Genomic DNA, 19,237 nt, shown 5'->3' with positions numbered 1-19,237 from the left:
CATGCCCAAATATGAATCAAATAAAAGTTCTATATTCTGTACAACTGTTGCTGTCATAGGATTGTATGGGTAACAAAAACCTTCATTAATTGATGATGCACAATGTATATAGACCTGTATATCAAAATGTTTAGAAAGCGGTGGCTTACCTGTCCCTTTATGATCCAAGGGTGAAGACATAACCAGATAAAAAAGAAATAAAGACAGCTTTTGTAATAAACATTCAGCTCAACAAACTTAAAGTCTGTTTTTTTTGTTCAAGACGTTAACTATCTGAAGTTTATCACTTTTATCAAAGACTGGTTGTTAGGGTATGTTCACACGCTTAACAAAAAACCGTCTGAAAAGACAGAGCTGTTTTCAAGTGAAAACAGCCTCTGATTTTCAGCCGTTTTTTAATTAACTAGTGTTTTTGCGGCTTTTTTACGGATGTTTTTGGAGCTGTTTTTCTATTGAGCCAATGGAAAACGGCTTAAGAAGTGACATGCACTTCTTTTTACGGGGCATCTTTTTAGGCGCCGTTATTTGAAAATGAGGCGTAAAAAAAACACCCCGTCGGAACAGAACGCCTTATTTCCCTTTGAAATCAATGGGCAGATGTTTGTAGGCGTTCTGCTTCTGATTTTTCAGGACGTTTACGGCACGAAAAATGGCTGAAAATAGCCTGTGTGAACATACCCGTAGACTCTTCATTCAAAGAGGACATGTTACCTCTCCTAACATGTCTTTTATTATTAAATGCCTGTATTACCCATGAAATAACAATTCTGGAGCATCTTTTCTTAAAACTCTGCGTTGTGCCTTCCCTCTGTTGTTCATCCTGGAAATGAATAAATAAATTGACAACTAAACATTACTAGTTTTCTTGTTAATAGAGTGTGTGTCACTACACAGACTGACACTGTCAGCACTGACTGGAGAGTGTGCAGGGAACTATCCCATTGACTATTCCTATTGAATGGGAAAACGCAGTAGTCAATTTATTCATAAATTTTCAGGAGTATTAACAGAGGAATGGCACAGTGTTAAATGCTAAAATATATTTCAGAATTGTTATTTCATGGCACTTGGGGGATGTCTCGTAAATAAGCAACACCTTCCTCCTACCAATAGAAGATGCAGACAAGAGCAGGCCTGATGTGCTGCCCAAAATATAAGAATCAAATAGACTACATATTAGAGATATGTTTTTAGTTAACAAAGATGGTACGGTCAGTAAGGCTGTGTTCACATCAGCATTGGTTTCCGTTCATGGGTTCCGTTGCAGCTTTCCGTCTGAGGAACCCATGAATAGAAAGCCAAACGGAAACCAAAGCTTCCGTTTGCATTACCATTGATTTCAATGGTTGTGCTTCCGTTGCAAATGGTTTCCATTTGTCTCCGTTCCGTAAGGTTTCAGGGTTAGTCGACTACGCTATTGTTTCCGCAAAAAAAAACGGAAACCTTTCAGAACGGAGACAAATGGAAACCATTTGCAATGGAAGCACAACCATTGAAATCAATGGTAATGCAAACGGAAGCTTTGGTTTCCATTTGGCTTTCCGTTCATTGGTTCCTCCGATGGAAATATGCAACGGAACCCATGAACGGAAACCAACGCTGATGTGAACAGGCCCTAATCCACTATCAATACCACATTGTTTTAGGTTTATCCAAGAATATTTTAAAAAAATGTGCAGAAATGATATGTAAACAACTAAACTTTGTATGTATCAAATATACTGATCTTTAAAAAAAACAGCATCAGTTGTACCTGACCTAGTTTTACCATGAGCAGTAGATACAGAACCTACTGTAGACATATGGTCCTTTAAAATTGAAGAATACATTTAAAACCTTACTGCATTACCCTTTGTTAGTACTAAATACTCCCCAAAGAACCAATACTGTCAAAGCCTTCCTATACTCCGAGGCAAGATGATGACTTTACAAGTAAAATATGTATTAAATGTGAGTGAGAAGCATGGTGTATGGGATTAGAAAAAATTAATCTGCTTTTTAATTTTCCAGAAACAGCGCCACTTTTGAACATGGTCTGTGTCTGGTATTGCAGATCAGCTCCATTCAAATGAAAGCTTGTCACCCAGGAGAACCTGCCAGTTCCGTGTCTGTACAACGCACCCTTTGGTTGTTTGCACTGTGGGAAGTAGTGCTTACACCAGGTACTGTGAACAGAAGACTGATGCAGCAGAATGCAGTGCATTATTGCAGCTCAGTGCAAGCATCAGGATTATGACTGCATCTTACAATATGAATATACTGTACTGTAATACTGGATGTAACTCAAGAGTGTTAAAGAAAAATACAGCAAAAATCCTTTAATCATCAATGGAATTTAAAGAGGCTGTCACCAGATTCTCAAATCCCTATCTCCTATTGCATGTGATCGGCGCTGCAATGTAGATAAAAGTAAAGTTTTTGTTTTGTTTTTAAAACGTTAATTTTTGGCCAAGTTATGAGCTATTTTTATATACATGGAAATGAGCTTTGAAATGGCCAATTGTTTTTTTTTTTTTCGTTATGTCCAACTGGGCGTGTATTGTGTTTTTAACTGGGCGTGTATGACGCTGACCAATCAGTGACCAGTCAGTGACCAGTCAGCATCATACACATACTACATTCATTTACACAGCAGCGATGTGCAGCCACATACACAGAGATCAACGTTAATCAATTGTCCTGATAATGAATACACCTGAAATCCAGCCTGGACGTCATGTGTATTCAGAATCCTGACACTTCTGAATCTTTTCTTTGAGATTTCTAGCATGGGAAACAAAATCTCGCGAGATTTCGGAGGTAAACGAGATATCGTTTCCCTTGCTGCAAATCTCACAGAAAAGAGTCAGAAGTGTCAGGATTCTGAATACACATGACGTCCAGGCTGGATTTCATGTGTATTCATTATCAGGACAATTGATTAACGTTGATCTCTGTTTATGTGGCTACACATCGCTGCTGTGTAAATGAATGGAGATGAGTGTATGATGCTGACTGGTCACTGATTGGTCAGCGTCATACACGTAAACACGCCCAGTTAAAAACACAATACACGCCCAGTTGGACATAACGAAATAAAAACGCCCAGTTGTCCATTTCAAAGCTCATTTGCATATATATAAAATAGCTCATAACTTGGCCAAAAATTAACGTTTAAAAAAAACAAAACACGTTACTGTTATCTACATTGCAGCGCGGATCACATGCAATAGGAGATGGGGATTTGAGAATCTGGTGACAGAGCCTCTTTAATAAGTGCTGGATTATCAGATATTCCGGATTATTAAACTATCATAAACAATAAATGATTCGCTCTGCTAAGTCTTCTGCTTCTGTTTTTGTGTTGTGAAATTTCACATTACATCGCTGTTCTGTATGGAAAAAAATGCAGGATTATCAGAGTTTCTACATTACCGGATTAAAGGAATATCACTGTATTTGTATAGTTACTCATTATATATAGATCATGTTTCCATGTAAACTATTAAATATGGGTAAAAGTGAAAACTTTAAGGTGATATGTTTCTATTTTATTTATATCAAACTAGAGTGTTTCTGATAATGAATAATACAAACTTTTATACCTTCCATTATTGCAGCCAACACCCCATACTCGAATGTTGATAATGGGTTGAGAGTGTATTAAACTGTGATCCAATGGATCCACCAAGCTCATTGTATCTTTCTTCAAAATCATAACCATATTTTGTCCCTAAAATATAAATAAAAGAACTGAAGATTTATACAAAAAATAAAAATATAAATATGGTCTGACATTCACGAATGCTCTGTTATTACCAACTACAAACACATTAGAATAATATACATGAGCAAGTGATTTAATTGGGGAAGAAAAAGGTTTATACGCCGTAAAAAGGCGTAAAAAGCTTGAGAAAGTCACACAAAATTGCGACTTTTGGAACTTTTCCGCCGCTCCCACCACTTTAAAAAAAAAATGGCTAGTGCTTTGCGGAACGGGAGGTGGTCGCTCGCGGCCCACGGCATTTACTGTAATTTATACCAGAAACTGAAGTACATTACAGCGGAAATCCTGGCTGGCATAGCCTTCATTCTCTGCTGCACGGACGGTCGAAGATGCAACAAAGTTATTAAGAGGCGGGCATCTTACGCAAGCTTGTTTCTTATTAAGGCTGGGTTCACACCGGCGTTGGTGTGTTCCATAAGAGGAGCAGAACAAGGGAATAACAGAACCAACGGTTGACTTTAATGGGTTCCGTCGCTATTGTCTCCGGTAAACTTCGGCAAACCCTGCCAGATCTGCGATGGGGGCCCCTAATAGAGCCTCCGATACATATGTGAACAGAGCCCAAGACTGGCGTATAAAACGCCAGTATTAATAAATCTCCTCCATTGACTCTAGTAGTAACATGCTATTCATTAGTGATTTCCAACAATGTAAGGCTTCGTTCACATCTGCGCTAAAGCTCCGTTCCGACTTTCCATTTGAGCTTTCTGTCGGAACAAAGCCCTGACAGACACAAACGGAAACCATGACAATGACGGAACTCTTGCACAACTGAGACAAACGGAAACCATTGGCACCGGATCCGTCACCATTGAAAACCTATGGTTTCCGTTTGTGTCTGTCAGGGTTCTGTTCCGACGGAAAGCTCAAATGGAAAGTCGGAACGGAGTCCTAGCGCAGATGTGAACGAAGCCTAAGGGCATGTTCACACGTTGATTTTGTTGCGGTATTGAGGCAGATCTCACCCTTTTGCATTGCAAAGTGTAAAATCTGCTCTGAAAATCTGCCTCAAATCCGCGACGTGTGAACTCACCCTAAGGCCTCGTTTACACGAGCGTGTGCGTTTTGCGCACGCAAAAAATGCTGCATTTTGCGTGCGCAAAAGGCACTTAACAGCTCCGTGTGTCATCATCATATGATGCGCGGCTGCGTGATTTTCGCGCAGTCGCCATCATTCTGACACTCAGTTTGGATGTGTGTAAACAGAAAAGCACGTGGTGCTTTTCTGTTTTCATTCATCCTTTTTACTGCTGTTGCGCGAATCACGCTGTTCGCACAGAAGTGCTTCCGTGCGACATGCGTGGTTTTCACGCACCCATTGACTTCAATTGGTGCGTGATGCGCGAACAGCGCACAAATATAGAACATGTCGTGAGTTTTTTGCAACGGACTCACGTTGCACAAAATTCACGGACTGTCTGCACGGCCCCATAGACTATTATTGGTCCGTACGACACGCGTGAAAATCACGCGCGTCGCACGGACGAATAACACGCTCGTGTAAACAAGCCTTAAGGCTTTATTCAGATGAACGGGAAAAACATCCGTGCAACGCGCGTGATTTTCACGCGCGTCGCACGGACCTATATTAGTCTATGGGGCCGTGCGGACATGTGTGAGTCCGCTGAAAAAAAGTCACGACATGTCCGTTCTTTGAAGTCAATGGGTGCGTGAAAACAACGCATGCCGCACGGAAGCACTTCCGTGCGAACTGCGTGATTCGCGCAACAGCTGTCAAAAGGATGAATGAAAACAGAAAAGCACCACATGCTTTTCTGTTTACAAACATCCAAACGGAGTGTCATTATGATGGCGGCTGCGCGAAAAGCACGCAGCCGCGCATCATATGCTGCAGCCACACGGAGCTGTTAAGTGGCTTTTGCGCATGCAAAACGCCGCGTTTTTGCGTGCTCAAAAAAGCCACGCTTGTGTGAACCCAGCCTCACAGTGACCCATTCAGCCGTCAGACGTTCCTGTGTCTACATTGATTGGCACTCTATACATATTTGTTAACATTTATGGTCTTCAATAGATGTCAGATCTCTACTGCAGGCAATTGTGAATACACACTAGATCCAGCCAGTGTATAAATACCATTCCTGCAGACCATACAACCCTTAATAAGCGTTCTCCTCTAAGCCTTGAACAAACCCATCCAAAAAAACACAATTTTACTAAAACTGGGATATCATGTCACATAATTACATTCCTGGGTCTTGTTTATTTTTAGGCTATGTTCACATGGCTTATTTTCGGCTTTTTTTCGGGCCGTAAACAGCCGAAAAATAGAAAGCAGAACGCCTCCAAACGTCTGCCCATTGATTTAAATCGGAAAAACCGCGTTCTGTTCCAACGGGCCGTTTTTTTTAAAAACGGTCGCGAAAAGAAGTGCATGTCACTTCTCGAGATATTTTTGGAGCCGTTTTTCATTGACTCTATAGAAAAACAGCTCCAAAAACGCATTTTTGCATGGTCCACAGCAGGAGGGTTTATCGCAATGCACATCAAGGCCGGATTCACACGAACATGTTCGGTCCGTGATATACAGACCGTACGTCGGCAGTATTTTCCCGACCCAACACACTTTAGGGAGCTGGGCTAATAGCATCATAGTTATCTATGACGCTAGGTGTCACTGCCTCGCTGCGGGAAAACTGTCCCGTACTGTAATCATGTTTTCAGTACGGGACAGTTTTCCCGCAGCGAGGCTGGGACTCCTACCATTAGAGATGACTATGATGCTAGGAGCCCGGCTCCCTGAAGTGTGTTCGGTCCGGGAAATACTGCCGACATACGGTCTGTATGCAATTTTTTCTGACACATATGATAGTGTTGGAAAGGTGGACAGGGCTTCAGTGTTGTGCCAAGTGCAACTCATTTATAAAATAAAAAATTTTTTCATCACTTCATAATTAGAAAAGTATCAGGAAACAAAGTCAGGTTCACTTGGTATTGTTTCTCACCTATAGCAAATACATAAATGGGGTGTGCTCCCTGTTAATGAATCTGGCACATGGGGGAGAGACTGGCACACCACTCATATGGTGCAGGACTGACTACCGTTAGGGTCCAGATGGGGCAGAGAAAATCAGCTATATATTTTGCTGCATATTAGCAGCAAATTCCACCCTTTCATTGAAGACAGTGAAATCCATGATTAAAGTCTGTAAAATCTACTACATGTGGACGGGATTTTGAAAACCCCATTCACATGTGAAGTACTGTAAATTGTAGGGGATTTTGAGTGCAGAATCTGCACCGAAAATTAGAAACAAATCTGCGACGTCTGAATATAAACAGTATGTGTATAAGAGCTCTGCCTTTTAATAAGCAGCGCACCTGTGTGTCCATCACATAACCTGGACAGATTTTTATCTACTGTAAATAATAAAAGTTACTTTTGAATGACTGCAAACCGAGATCTTGAAAACTGTGAGGAATTGATACGGAAAGTTTTTATTATACAAAAAATAACATTTATGTGCAGGAACTGCAAAACCCCTTCAATAGATCTCTCCCTTTGTACCTGTCTGTTATTGTCTCTTAAATAGTACCTATCACTGGCTGGTACTGCAGCCAACAACAGCTCCCATTCGAGGACTGAGCTGCAGTACCGGGCACAGCCACAACCAAATGTATGGCGCTGTGCCTGGGTAAATGAGCACCATGGCCGCTCCACTCAACAGAGGGCAAAGGATAGGCCATCAATCTTACAGACCCAAAAAAAAACATTTAAAGCACTTTTGTACATGGGGAAAGGTGGATACTTTGCCCTAATCATTCATTTTTTTAAATTATTATATCAAACTCTTATTGCACTGTGGTAATGTGAACCTCTGAAAAAAGGACGTGCACCTCAATTGTGGTAAGTGACGGGACACAAAGTATATATGACTATAATAGGCACTCACCTCATTTGATGACATGTCACTGCTATCACATTTAGTATGGGCAAGCTGCTGAATACAGTTATTAACAGTAATACTGCTCTTCCCAGGAGCCAGGTCTTCTTCTGGAATTTCCACCCACCCGAGACAATGAACTGCAAAACTCTAAAAGAACAGCAAAAAAATATGTATGTAAAATATATCTTAGACATTTTGTATTGACTAAAACTATTTTGAATCAAAAGTACATTTCTAGTTAAAAATAATTTTGTGGGTTGCTCGTTTCTAATTTTTAATCTGGAGCAACAAAAGCTATGAAAAAAGTTTTCCTGAAAATTCATAGTTAGATTCCCATGCACACAAACGTAAAAATCGTCCGTAATTGCGGACCGCAATTACGGTTTGCAATTACGGACCCCTTCCAATCACGGACCCATTCAATATTGTCCACGGACACCTTCTCGTTTATTTACGGGAAGGTGTCCATGCCGTAGAAGTGTAACGCAAAAGATATGACATGTCCTATCTTTTGCTTTTTAAGGGTCGTGCTCCCATTATAAGTATGGGAGCACGGGCCGAAAATGCGGGCGGCCCGTGATTATGGGCACGGACGTGTGCATGAGGCCTCAGGCTTTGTTCACATTTGTACTTGAGCCGTGGCTTTAAAAGGTGTCGTGGGTGTAATGCTAGATAGAGATATTGGTAGGGTAGGATTGACAAATATAACTCTATACACTATCTGTTTACTATATAAATCATATTAAAGGGTAACTAAACATGTCAGAAATTTTGATTGGCAGGAGTCCGAGCACTGAGACACCCACCAATCGTTAACATGAGCGGCAGAAGCGTTTGCCGCTTAGTTTCTGATTGGAAATACACTTTCTATTGAGCACGTACAAGGCTCCGAGGAAAGCCGATCAGAAACTAAGCGGCACTGCACTTCTGCTGCTTCGTTTTAGCGATCGGTGGCGGTCTCAGTGCTCGGACCCCACCGATCAAAACTTCTGACATGTCATTTTGACATGTCATAAGTTTTTTTTAAAGTTTACGTACCCTTTGCTCCCCCTCATTAACAAACAAGTGAGGGGGAGCTGCCCTGTCCCCCATGTCTCTTACTAAGTATGATAACGTGGAAACAAGTAAAAGCCGGAGTCTACTGTTCCAGGATAGTGGCGGCAGTGGGTGGAGTGGTGTAAACCTGCATCAGAAAGGACTTGATTTTTGCTATGAGCCCCACCCCCCCCCCCCCCCCCACACTATGTTTACTGCTGAATGGTATTAAAATTCTACATTTTTATGTTGATTGTTGTTATAAACTCCTAACTAGAATTAAAATTCCCTTTTAATCTAAGTTTTTACTTCCCTGATTTTTTCCTTATAACTTTTAACCATAGAGGTACACTCAGATAACCTACATAAATCCAGATTTTTTCATCCAGAGCAAATCCAAAGTTGCATTCAACATCTGTCTGCCCATTACGTAGACCTCTTTAGGATCTGGACTCTGAAGACCGTAAGGGCAAAGCCACACGTGGCGGAATTGCTCTTGAATTCCGCTGCGGACACTCCGCAGCGTTAATCCACAGCGGAGCCGTTTCTCCATTGACTTCCACTTCTATTTAGTAGAGTTCGTTTAGACGATGCGGAAAATTCCGCTGCGGAGCATAGGCTGCGGTGCGGAATTTGGTGTACGCAGCATGCAATGGCTGTTGCGGAGTTGTGGCGGACTGGTTGCGGACTCATGGCGGAATTTCTCCATTGACTTCAATGGAGATTCTAAATTCCGCAATGAAGTCCGCAGCTGTCATGCACATGTTATGTGTGCTGCGGATGCGTCTTGCTTTTTTGACATGACATTTCTTCATTCTGGCTGGACCTATGTATTTCTAGGTCTACAGCCAGACTGAGGAAGTCAATGGGGCTCCCGTAATTACGGGAGCGTTGCTAGGCAACGTCAGTAAATAGTCACTGTCCAGGGTGCTGAAAGAGTTAAGCGATCGGCAGTAACTGTTTCTGCACCCTGGACAGTGACTACCGATCCCAATATACAGCAACCTGTAAAAAAAATAGAAGTTCATACTTACCGAGAACTCCCTGCTTCTGTCTCCAGTCCGGCTTCCCAGGATGACGTTTCAGTCTAAGTGACGGATGCAGCCAATCACAGGCTGCAGCGGTCACATGGACTGCCTCGTCATCCAGGGAGGTCGGGCTGGATGCCGAAAGAGGGACGCGTCACCAAGACAATGGCCGGTAAGTATGAAATTTGTTTACTTTCACTAGGGAAAGTGCTGGCCCTTCTCTCTATCCTGCACTGATAGAGAGAAGGGAAGCACTTTTACCGCAGTGCGCAGCAGTTAGTCCGCATCAATTTACTGCACATTTTGGGCAGATCCGCTGCAGAATCTGTAACGCAGATTCTGTGCGGCATTGATGCGGACAGTTGCGGAGGAAATCCGCCACGTGTGGGCATGCCCTAAACGTGTGTGAGGGACAGTAGGCTTGTAAACTTTTATGTAACACATAATACTATTAGAGATTTTTGTGTATATTATTTTCAAAATTATTACCTTACTACCTGGCTCATCGATATTGCGAAATAAATCCTCATCATGCCATTGAAGAGAAGACCTGGAGATAAAAAAAATAAATGAATTGAAGATCAGGTATTCATGAGTTCAGGGCACACAGCCTTATAACCCTGAGACAGAAGTTATTTGTTTAAATCCGATTTCCAAAGATATTGGCATTTTTCTTTTTTGTCACAGTGCTCATTTTTTGTTTTTAGTGTTGTTTATTATTTTCTTAGAAACAAGACGCTGATGGTAAAACTGTCACTTTGTTATTGATTGAACATGTGAATAGAATGACAGCTTAACATCAGTTTCTGAGAAGGTAATTCCAAGGTAACAACCAAAATGGCCAAACTTCCTGCTGTAACTCTGCCAAAAACGGAAAAATGGCAATATATCTGTAGGTGAATAGTGTAGCTAACTTCTGATTTACTAATATATGGCCTTTTTTATGTTTTGGGTGAAAATCCTCCTTAAAAAAGATAAATGTTTAACCCGTTAGTGACCGGCCCATCGTGTTTTTACGTCGGTCACTAACGGGCCTTATTCCGATGCCATAGACTTTTTACGTTGCGGCATCGGAATAAGTAAACAGAGCAGGGAGCTGTCAAATCTCCCTGCTCTCAGCTGCTAGAGGCAGCTGAGGGCTGGGGGCATCCCTGCTCTGCCGGGTGAGATCGATATTAGTATCGATCTCACCCGTTTAACCCCTCAGATGCGGTGCACAATAGCGTGCACCGCATCTGAGTGGTTTTGGAGAGAGGGAGGGAGTGTCAGTGTCTCTAATTGCAGCCGGGGGCCTAATAAAGGCCCCCAGGTCTGCCAGTAATGAATGCCTGCTAGATCATGCCGCAGGCATGACCTAGCAGATGCCTGTCCGTTTTAAACGGACAGGCATAATACACTGCAATACAGAAGTATTGCAGTGTATTATAATAGCGATCGCAGAATCGCATATTAAAGTCCCCTAGTGGGACTAGTGAAAAAGTAAAAAAAAAAGTTTAATAAAGTTAATTAAAAAAAAATGTGAAAAAAAAATTAAAAACCCACTTTTTCCCCTTACAAACTGCTTTACTATTAAAAAAACAAAATAAAGTAAAAAAGTTACACATATTTGGTATCGCCGCGTCCGTAACGACCCCGACTATAAAGCTATTACATTACTTAACCCGCACGGTGAACGCCGTAAAAAATTTAATAAAAAACGACAGAAAAATTGCTGTTTTCTGTGAATCCTGACTTTAAAAAAATGTGATTAAAAAGTGATCAAAAAGTCGCATCTACTCCAAAATGGTACCAAGAAAAACCACAAGTCGTCCTACAAAAAAAAAGCCCTCATACAACTGCATCGGCGAAAAAATAAAAACGTTACGGCTCTTCAAATATGGAGACGCAAAAACAAATAATTTTGAAAAAAAAGCGTTTTTACTGTGTAAAAGTAGTAAAACATACAAAAACTATACAAATTTGGTATCGTTGCAATCGTAACAACCCGCTGAATAAACGTATTGTGTTATTTATACCACACAGTAAACGGCGTAGATTTAGGACGCAAAAAAGAGTGGCGAAATTTCAGAATGTTTTCTATTCCCTCCCCAAAAAAAGTTAATAAAAGTTAATCAATAAATAATATGTCCCTCAAAATGGTGATATTAAAAAATACAACTTGTCCCGCAAAAAACAAGACCTTATACAGCTATGTCGACGCAAAAATAAAAGAGAGTTATAGCTCTTGGAATGCGACGATTGAAAAACGTAAAAAATAGCCTGGTCATTAAGGTCTAAAATAAGCTTGTCATTAAGGGGTTAAAGAGGCTCTGTCACCACATTATAAGTGCCCTATCTTGTACATGATGTGAATGGAGGGACGTGTATGACGCTGATTCGTCACTGATTGGTCAGCATCATACCCTCCTCTGTACAACGCCCACTTGGTCATATAGTAAAACATGCCCAGTTGTCCATTGAGAAACTCATTAGCATAAAGCTAATATAGGTCATAACGCCGTCAAAAATTATAGTTTTTCTAAATAAAAAACATTGCTGTAATCTACAATACAGCGTCGGTCACATCATGTACAATATAGGCCACTTATAATATTGTGACAGAGCCTCTTTAAAGTTATATCCAACCTATACAAGCACCTGAATACCAGCAGAACAGAACCTTAAAGATTAAGAAGGATGCCTTACCTTCTATCTGAAGCAGATGCTGTGCCAGGAAAAGGCTGAGCAGGAGAACCATCAGTGATTGACATCCTATGAACTTTCTGACCATGAAAGAAAAGGGTCAATATAAGTCAATATGCCATGCATTAGGATAAGAGTGACTTCACTTAGTTAATACAGAACATTCACCTAGAAATATAGTGGATTCAGGTTTTGGCCCTAATCTACTAGGAACAGACTGGTCAGCAGTGTCTGCCACATCACAGAGGCAGCCTGATTAAATCAAAAGGTAGGCATGGGTGGATAAAGACTAGCATGGGCCCGGGGCTGTATGAAAAGTTTGCCCCTATCCAATTTCTATGTACCCTGCATTATAAAAAGCACTCTGCCCTCTTCCTCCTTTCCTGTGCGTTGTTGCGTCTGCCCATGTTCATTATTACAAATGTTCCTGTGTTCCTGTATCCCGTATCCAGTAATTGTGTTTGTTCCAGTGCGAAGTCTAGTGTCATCTATGCCAAGTATCATCTGTGCCAAGTGTCATCTGTGCGAAGTATCTGCTACACCAAGTGTCTGCCGTGCCAAGTATCTGCTACGACAGGTGTCTGCCATGCCAAGTGTCTGGCACACCAGGTGTCTGCTACGCCAAGTGTCTGCCATGCCAAGTGTCTGCCAAATCTTCTATCCAGGTATTCTTGTCCTAAAGTCTATTATTGACTGTTGTTTGGCCAGCTGTTACTCCGCTACAGCAGAGCGACCTAGTGGGTCCACATACCCCATAGCCGTGACAGTACACTCAGGCCGTGGATCCCACTGGTCAACCCAAAACCGTGGTCCAGATGATGCAAACAGACATGCGTGACCACCGGGCACGCCAGGATCAGCTACTATATGTTGTAAACTCCATAATTACTTGTTTGGATCTTCCTTCTGTACCTCCTCTGGCTGCTTCCACTGCTCTACCACATGCTATCCCTCCTGCCTGTCTTGGGTCTGCAATTTTGTTGCCTCTACCTCCTCGCTATGATGGGGATCCTAAGACCTGTGGAGGCTTCATCAACCAGTGTTCAAGTTACGTGCCCCTCGCTTCCCCTCAGATGAGGCCAAGGTCGCTTTTATTATTTCTCTCCTCTCTGGCAAAGCCCTGGCATGGGCGAACACCATCTTGGAACGAGAGGGTCCAGAATTCTCTGATCTGCCACTGTTTCTAGAGACTTTCCGTACAGTGTTCGAGGTACCGAATCGAACATCCTCTGCATCTGCCTCTGCTGATCCTCAATCAAGGGCAATCAACTGTAGGGGAGTACGCCATCTCCTTCCATATGCTGGCAGCGAAGCTGGCTTGGAATAATGAGGCCTTAGTTGCAACTTTCTGGCAGGGCCTGGCCTCTCATATAAAGGATGAACTGGCAGCTCGAGAGCTTTCTGCTACCTTGGATGCCCTAATACTTCTGGCAACCTAGATCAATATGAGGATCCAAAAGCGCACTCTGGAAATTCGTCAGAAGAAGAGGTCTTGTCGACTGGCACCCAAATTTTAAAGGCCTCTACTGCCCTGTCCTGCTGCACCTCCGGAGGAGCCTATGCAGGTTAGACAGACTCCGACTGTCCGACCAGGAATGGCAGTGCAGACGTTCAACTGTCTTATGTCTACACTGTGGCCACAAGGGGCATTTTGTGCGCCAATGCCCTCAAATGCCGGGAAACTCCAGCACCTAGGCTTGATTGGAGAGACAAACCTAGGTGAATCTCTCTCGACTACTAAATTCTCCCCACAGACTTTCCATTCCTGCGTCTATCGTCACCAGTGAAGGATCGCACTCTGTACCTGCTTACTTGGATTCTGGAGCAGCTGAAAACTTCGTCCAGCAGGACTTAGTAGACTGTCTCCACTTGGCTACTGTTCCTCTAGAAAAACGTCTGGCGGTCGCTTCTGTTGATGGATAACCTCTGCCGGACCGTATCCTGTCTATCATCAAACCTCTCACATTATAAGTGCCCTATCTCCTATATAAGGGGATGGGCGCTATAATGTAGGTGACAGCAGTGCTTTTTATTTAGAAAAATGATCTATTTTTACTACGTTAGGAGCGATTTTAGATTTATGCTAATTACTTTTTTAATGCCCAACTGGGCGTATTTTTACTTTAGACCAAGTGGGCGTTGTACAGAGGAGTGTATGACGCTGACTAATCAGTGACTAATCAGCCTCTTTAAGGCCGATGCTCCTTCCCGGTCGTTTGAGACTAGTCCTCAACATGTATTTGATCCTTCTAGAATTATTGCTGTTAACCCTCTGCAAATCAAGGACATTCCTTCTAAAATTATTGCTGATAACACTCTGCAAATCAAGGACATTCCTCCTGGAAAGATTTTTGTCTATCTTGCTGACAGGAGAAGACTGGTCACTCTGGTATTTGTAAAACTTGGGACTTTATTGCTCATCACTACTGGTGGCCCATGCTACCGAAAGATGTCTTGGACTATGTTTCTTCCTGTACGAACTGTCCCCAAAACAAGGCTACTCATTCTAAACCTGCTGGCCTGTTCCTCCCTCTGCCAGTTACTGACCTCCCTTCTTCTGGATGTATTACGCTCTGGGTCGTGGTGGACAGCTTCTCCAAGATGGCACATTTCGTTCCTTTAACCGGCCTTCCTTCTGTTCCTCGCCTAGCAAGTTTGTTTATACAGCACATTTTTCGTTTGCATGGCCTCCCGCTCCATATTGCATCAAATTGGGGTGTACAATTCACATCTAAGTTCTGGAGAGCCCTATACAGACTTTTGGATGTGAAATTGGACTTTTCCTCTGCTTATCACCCGCAGTCTTATGGCCAAGTTGAATGGATCAACCAGGTACTTGAGAATTATCTTCGTCATTTTTTTTCAGTTCAACAAGATAATTGGGTACAGCTTCTGCCATGGGCCAAATTCTTCTACAACAATCATACTAGTGAATCTACTGTTTCTTCTCCATTCTTCATTGTGTACAGTCAGCATCCACGCATTCCTCTTCCTTTGCCAGCTACATCTCAAGTACCTGCAGCTAATTCTTCCTTTGGAGGTTTCCTTCACATCTGGCAGCAAACTAAGTTTGTGATCCTTCAGGCAGTTGATCACATGAAGAGATATGCAGATAAAAAAAGACAAAAATCCTCCTCCGTTTTCTCCTGGAGTCAAGGTCTGGTTGTCTTCCAAAAACATTTGACTGAAGATCCCTTCCCACAAATTCACTCACAGATTCCTCAGTCTCTTTGAGATTTTGCAATAGATAAACCCTGTATCCTATAAGCTTCGGCTACCTCCTGCTCTCAAAATCCCCAACTCATACAATGTGTCCCTCCTAAAGCCTGTGGTCCTGAACTGATTCAGCAAATCCCCTGACTCTACAGTTGCTCCCTTCGGTTCTACTGACATCTTTGAAGTAAAAGAGATTATAGATTACAAGAGGGTAGGAGGGACGACCTTCTACCTGGTCTGGAAAAGGTTTGGTCCGGAGGAGAGGTCATGGGAGCCTGAATAGAATGTGGATGCTCCAGCTCTCATTAGGAGATTCCTCTCACGCTCTGGACCTAAGTAGAGGGGGCGTAAGGGAGGGTAATGTAATGGCCGCGGTCGCGGACCTCTGGCATCACATAGCCGCCAGCGGCCGCGGCCTCAGACCGATGAGCTCCCCCCTCGGAGACGCCAGCACACACGGCCACTCTGTTCTACTGTCCTGCTTAGGGTGCGCGCACACACTCGATCCCGGACATAATGGGCCAGCACAGGCACCTGTATTTAGCTCTGTACCATGCATTCTGAAAAGGACTCTGCCCTCTTCCACTTTGCCTGAGCGTTGTTGTGTCTGCCCATGTTCGTTATTGCAAATGGTCCCTTAGTTGTAACCTGTATCCTGTGTTCCCGTACCCTCTATCCCCTATCCCGTAATTATGTTTGTTCCAGTGCGAAGTCTAGTGTCATCTGTGCCAAGTGTCTGCTACGCCAAGTGTCTGCCACGCCAGGTCTCTGCTATGGCAAGTATTTGCCTTACCACGTGTTTGCCAAATCTTCTATCCAGGTACTTTTGTCCTAAAGACTATTATTGACTGTTGTTTGGCCAGCTGCTACTCCGCTATGGCGGAGCAGCCTAGTGGGTTCACATACCCCTTAGCCGTGACATGCACATTCAGTACACATAGTAGATACCCACACTCACTAAATTAATATATAGAGTATATACATACAGGGGCATAAACAGACACACAAACAAAGGCACAGTTTTACAGACACACAGTCATTCTTTTATGCATACATAAATACACACAGAAGCATGCTTTTATATACATAGTCACATTTTTGCACCTACATACAGACAAATGTCTACGTAAATGCATTATAGGGACCTTTTGGCAGTTGTATTGGTCTGGCCCTCAGCATCTTCTAGTTGGCGGGCCTCCAATTACTAAAACAGCCCTCATTATTTCTGGTAATCAGGTCCAGAGGCAGAGTGCGTCTCTTACTAACCAGGAACGTTGATTGGTGGAGCACTTGTCAAGAAAGAGTACTGCCAGGCTCTCTGCCAATCAGCTCTCCTACTCAGTAGGAAGGATCACATTCTAAACCAACTGCTCGGCAGGAGCGGCACAAATGGCCCCCGTGCAGGAACAGGTTATGGGCCCTCGAATGGTGTAGCATTGACCACTTACGTCTCTTTAACAATCCATAAGTAATTGTGAGCCATTAGCCCAGTCTCTTACATGCAATCTAATATACCGTAGGAAGCTGCTTTCAAGATTGCAGTGGACCCACTTATCTACTAGGCCCCTGTGCATCGGCACAGGTTGCACACACTGTACGTTCGCCTCTGTGCTCAGGGCAGTATGCTTCTAAGCATAAGAAACAGCAGCTGCCCCATCACCCCTCTTCTTCCTACTTCTCTGTAAACAAGTAGCAGCCAGTTGATTTGCTGAAATTAAAATCCTCTGATCCCCTAGCCACCCCCTCCAGCCATCTCCCACCCCACCACAGTTGCCTTCATTGGCGGGACGCACCTGTAGCATGCGCGGCTGAATCAATGTGAAAATGGTTATAATGAAGCGGTCCTTAGCTATTACGTCAAAAGCCTTAAATGTCCTAACTATTTGGTTAACAAAACTATATAGACATTTAAACTGTGTAAATGTAAACGTGATACATACCTTTTCATGAATAGTATCTAAACTATTAGATATTCCTGAATTGTACATTGGGTGCTGCCACTGAGTGGTCCCTGTTGGCACATGCCAATAGTAAGTTCCTGAAGAGTCACGGATGGTCCTCCATCCTGGAGGAAGATCGGGGTCAGCCTCAAGGGTTTGGTCACTCCAGAGGTTATCTTAAAAATCAGATAAAAGACAATAAGCCATGCACAAAAAAAGAGCATATTTATACAAAATATGCAAACAACATACATCAACTATGTATATATACTGCTTACACATAGGAGTCTTCTACATAAACACTATTGTAACTTTACACATACAAAGTTTATTTCTCTTGTACTGATTCTGAGTAATGCCTGTATGATAGCCCATAGGTCCTATAACCAGCTGGGGGTGACCATATGCGCTGGGTGTGGGAGTTAATAATAACATTTTATTAATAATAGGCAGATATTTTATATTATGCAGTAGTCTTTATACCAGACACTATAAAGTGATCTGATATAAGAAAATTGTATTGTAGTTCAGATAAGCTTGTTGACTGATTCTAGTAAGGTAATTTCTCCATAAATATTTATTGAGCTGGCACTATTGACTGACATAGTTAGGGGGGCACACCTGTGGGTGAGGCACTAATGGGGACATCTGTGGCTGCCAAAAATTGCTATGCAACTTCCTTCTTCTAGAAAAATATATTGGCTGAATTAGACTACTTCAAAACTGAATTATTCATCCGAGACTCAGTATTCTGCCGGGTTTATTAAAGTGCAATACAGAAGATTCTGGATCTTATAACAACGAGATATTGATAAGTCAAGTACACCACCTTGTACGCTCCTCTGAGAATTGTCATTTTATCTGTTCATCTATTGAAGGAAGCTAAAAATATACAAAGGTTAGCCTGCCTTCCCTTGTAAACTCAATCATGTTGACACACTGCAGCTTAAACTCTATTAGAAAATTGGAAAACCGTCTCCTAGCTACAAGGCACGTCATGTCAGTATCACACTGTGCACAGACTTGCCACGTTAGATTACATATGAAGAACAATGGTTACGGAACAAAAGTCTGCCTTTAATATAACTGAGATGTCAGATATGAGATAAATATATAGATAACAGAAAGACAGAAATATAGATTAATGGATAGATACAGTGAAGGAAATAAGTATTTGATCCCTTGCTGATTTTGTAAGTTTGCCCACTGTCAAAGACTGTCAATTTTACCAGTGAGAGATAGATTATATTAAAAAAAAACAACAGAAAATCACATTGTCAAAATTATATATATTTATTTGCATTGTGCACAGAGAAATAAGTATTTGATCCCCTTGGCAAACAAGACTTAATACTTGGTGGCAAAACCCTTGTTGGCAAGCACAGCAGTCAGACGTTTTTTGTAGTTGATGATGAGGTTTGCACACATGTTAGATGGAATTTTGGCCCACTCCTCTTTGCAGATCATCTGTAAATCATCAAGATTTCGAGGCTGTCGCTTGGCAACTCGGATCTTCAGCTCCCTCCATAAGTTTTCGATGGGATTAAGGTCTGGAGACTGGCTAGGCCACTCCATGACCTTAATGTGCTTCTTTTTGAGCCACTCCTTTGTGGCCTTGGCTGTATGTTTCGGGTCATTGTCGTTCTGGAAGACCCAGCCACGAGC

General features: G+C 42.4%; 1 protein-coding gene and 1 long non-coding RNA gene across 2 annotated transcripts in view; one reads left to right on the top strand and one right to left on the bottom strand.

The window, feature by feature from the left end:
- The window catches only part of LOC142748908 (uncharacterized), a 104,506-nt gene extending 102,206 nt beyond the window's left edge, over positions 1–2,300 (top strand). The window contains exon 4 of the long non-coding RNA XR_012882334.1: positions 2,011–2,300. This is a non-coding gene — a long non-coding RNA (uncharacterized LOC142748908). The remainder of the gene's footprint in view (positions 1–2,010) is intronic.
- APBB3 (amyloid beta precursor protein binding family B member 3) overlaps positions 1–19,237 on the bottom strand; it is a 102,968-nt gene that overhangs the window by 29,452 nt on the left and 54,279 nt on the right. Inside the window, exons 2-6 of the mRNA XM_075856286.1 lie at positions 17,573–17,748; positions 12,420–12,496; positions 10,224–10,284; positions 7,678–7,818; positions 3,585–3,712 (exon numbers count right to left, since the gene is read on the bottom strand). Of these exons, the coding sequence (XP_075712401.1) occupies positions 3,585–3,712; positions 7,678–7,818; positions 10,224–10,284; positions 12,420–12,496; positions 17,573–17,748 (583 nt within the window). The remainder of the gene's footprint in view (positions 1–3,584; positions 3,713–7,677; positions 7,819–10,223; positions 10,285–12,419; positions 12,497–17,572; positions 17,749–19,237) is intronic.

The sequence above is a fragment of the Rhinoderma darwinii genome, chromosome 3 (genome assembly GCF_050947455.1).
Source record: "Rhinoderma darwinii isolate aRhiDar2 chromosome 3, aRhiDar2.hap1, whole genome shotgun sequence".
Classification (NCBI taxonomy): domain Eukaryota; kingdom Metazoa; phylum Chordata; class Amphibia; order Anura; family Rhinodermatidae; genus Rhinoderma; species Rhinoderma darwinii.
The sequence above is the reverse complement of the archived record's forward strand: the minus strand, read 5'-3'. Positions and strand labels throughout refer to the sequence as shown.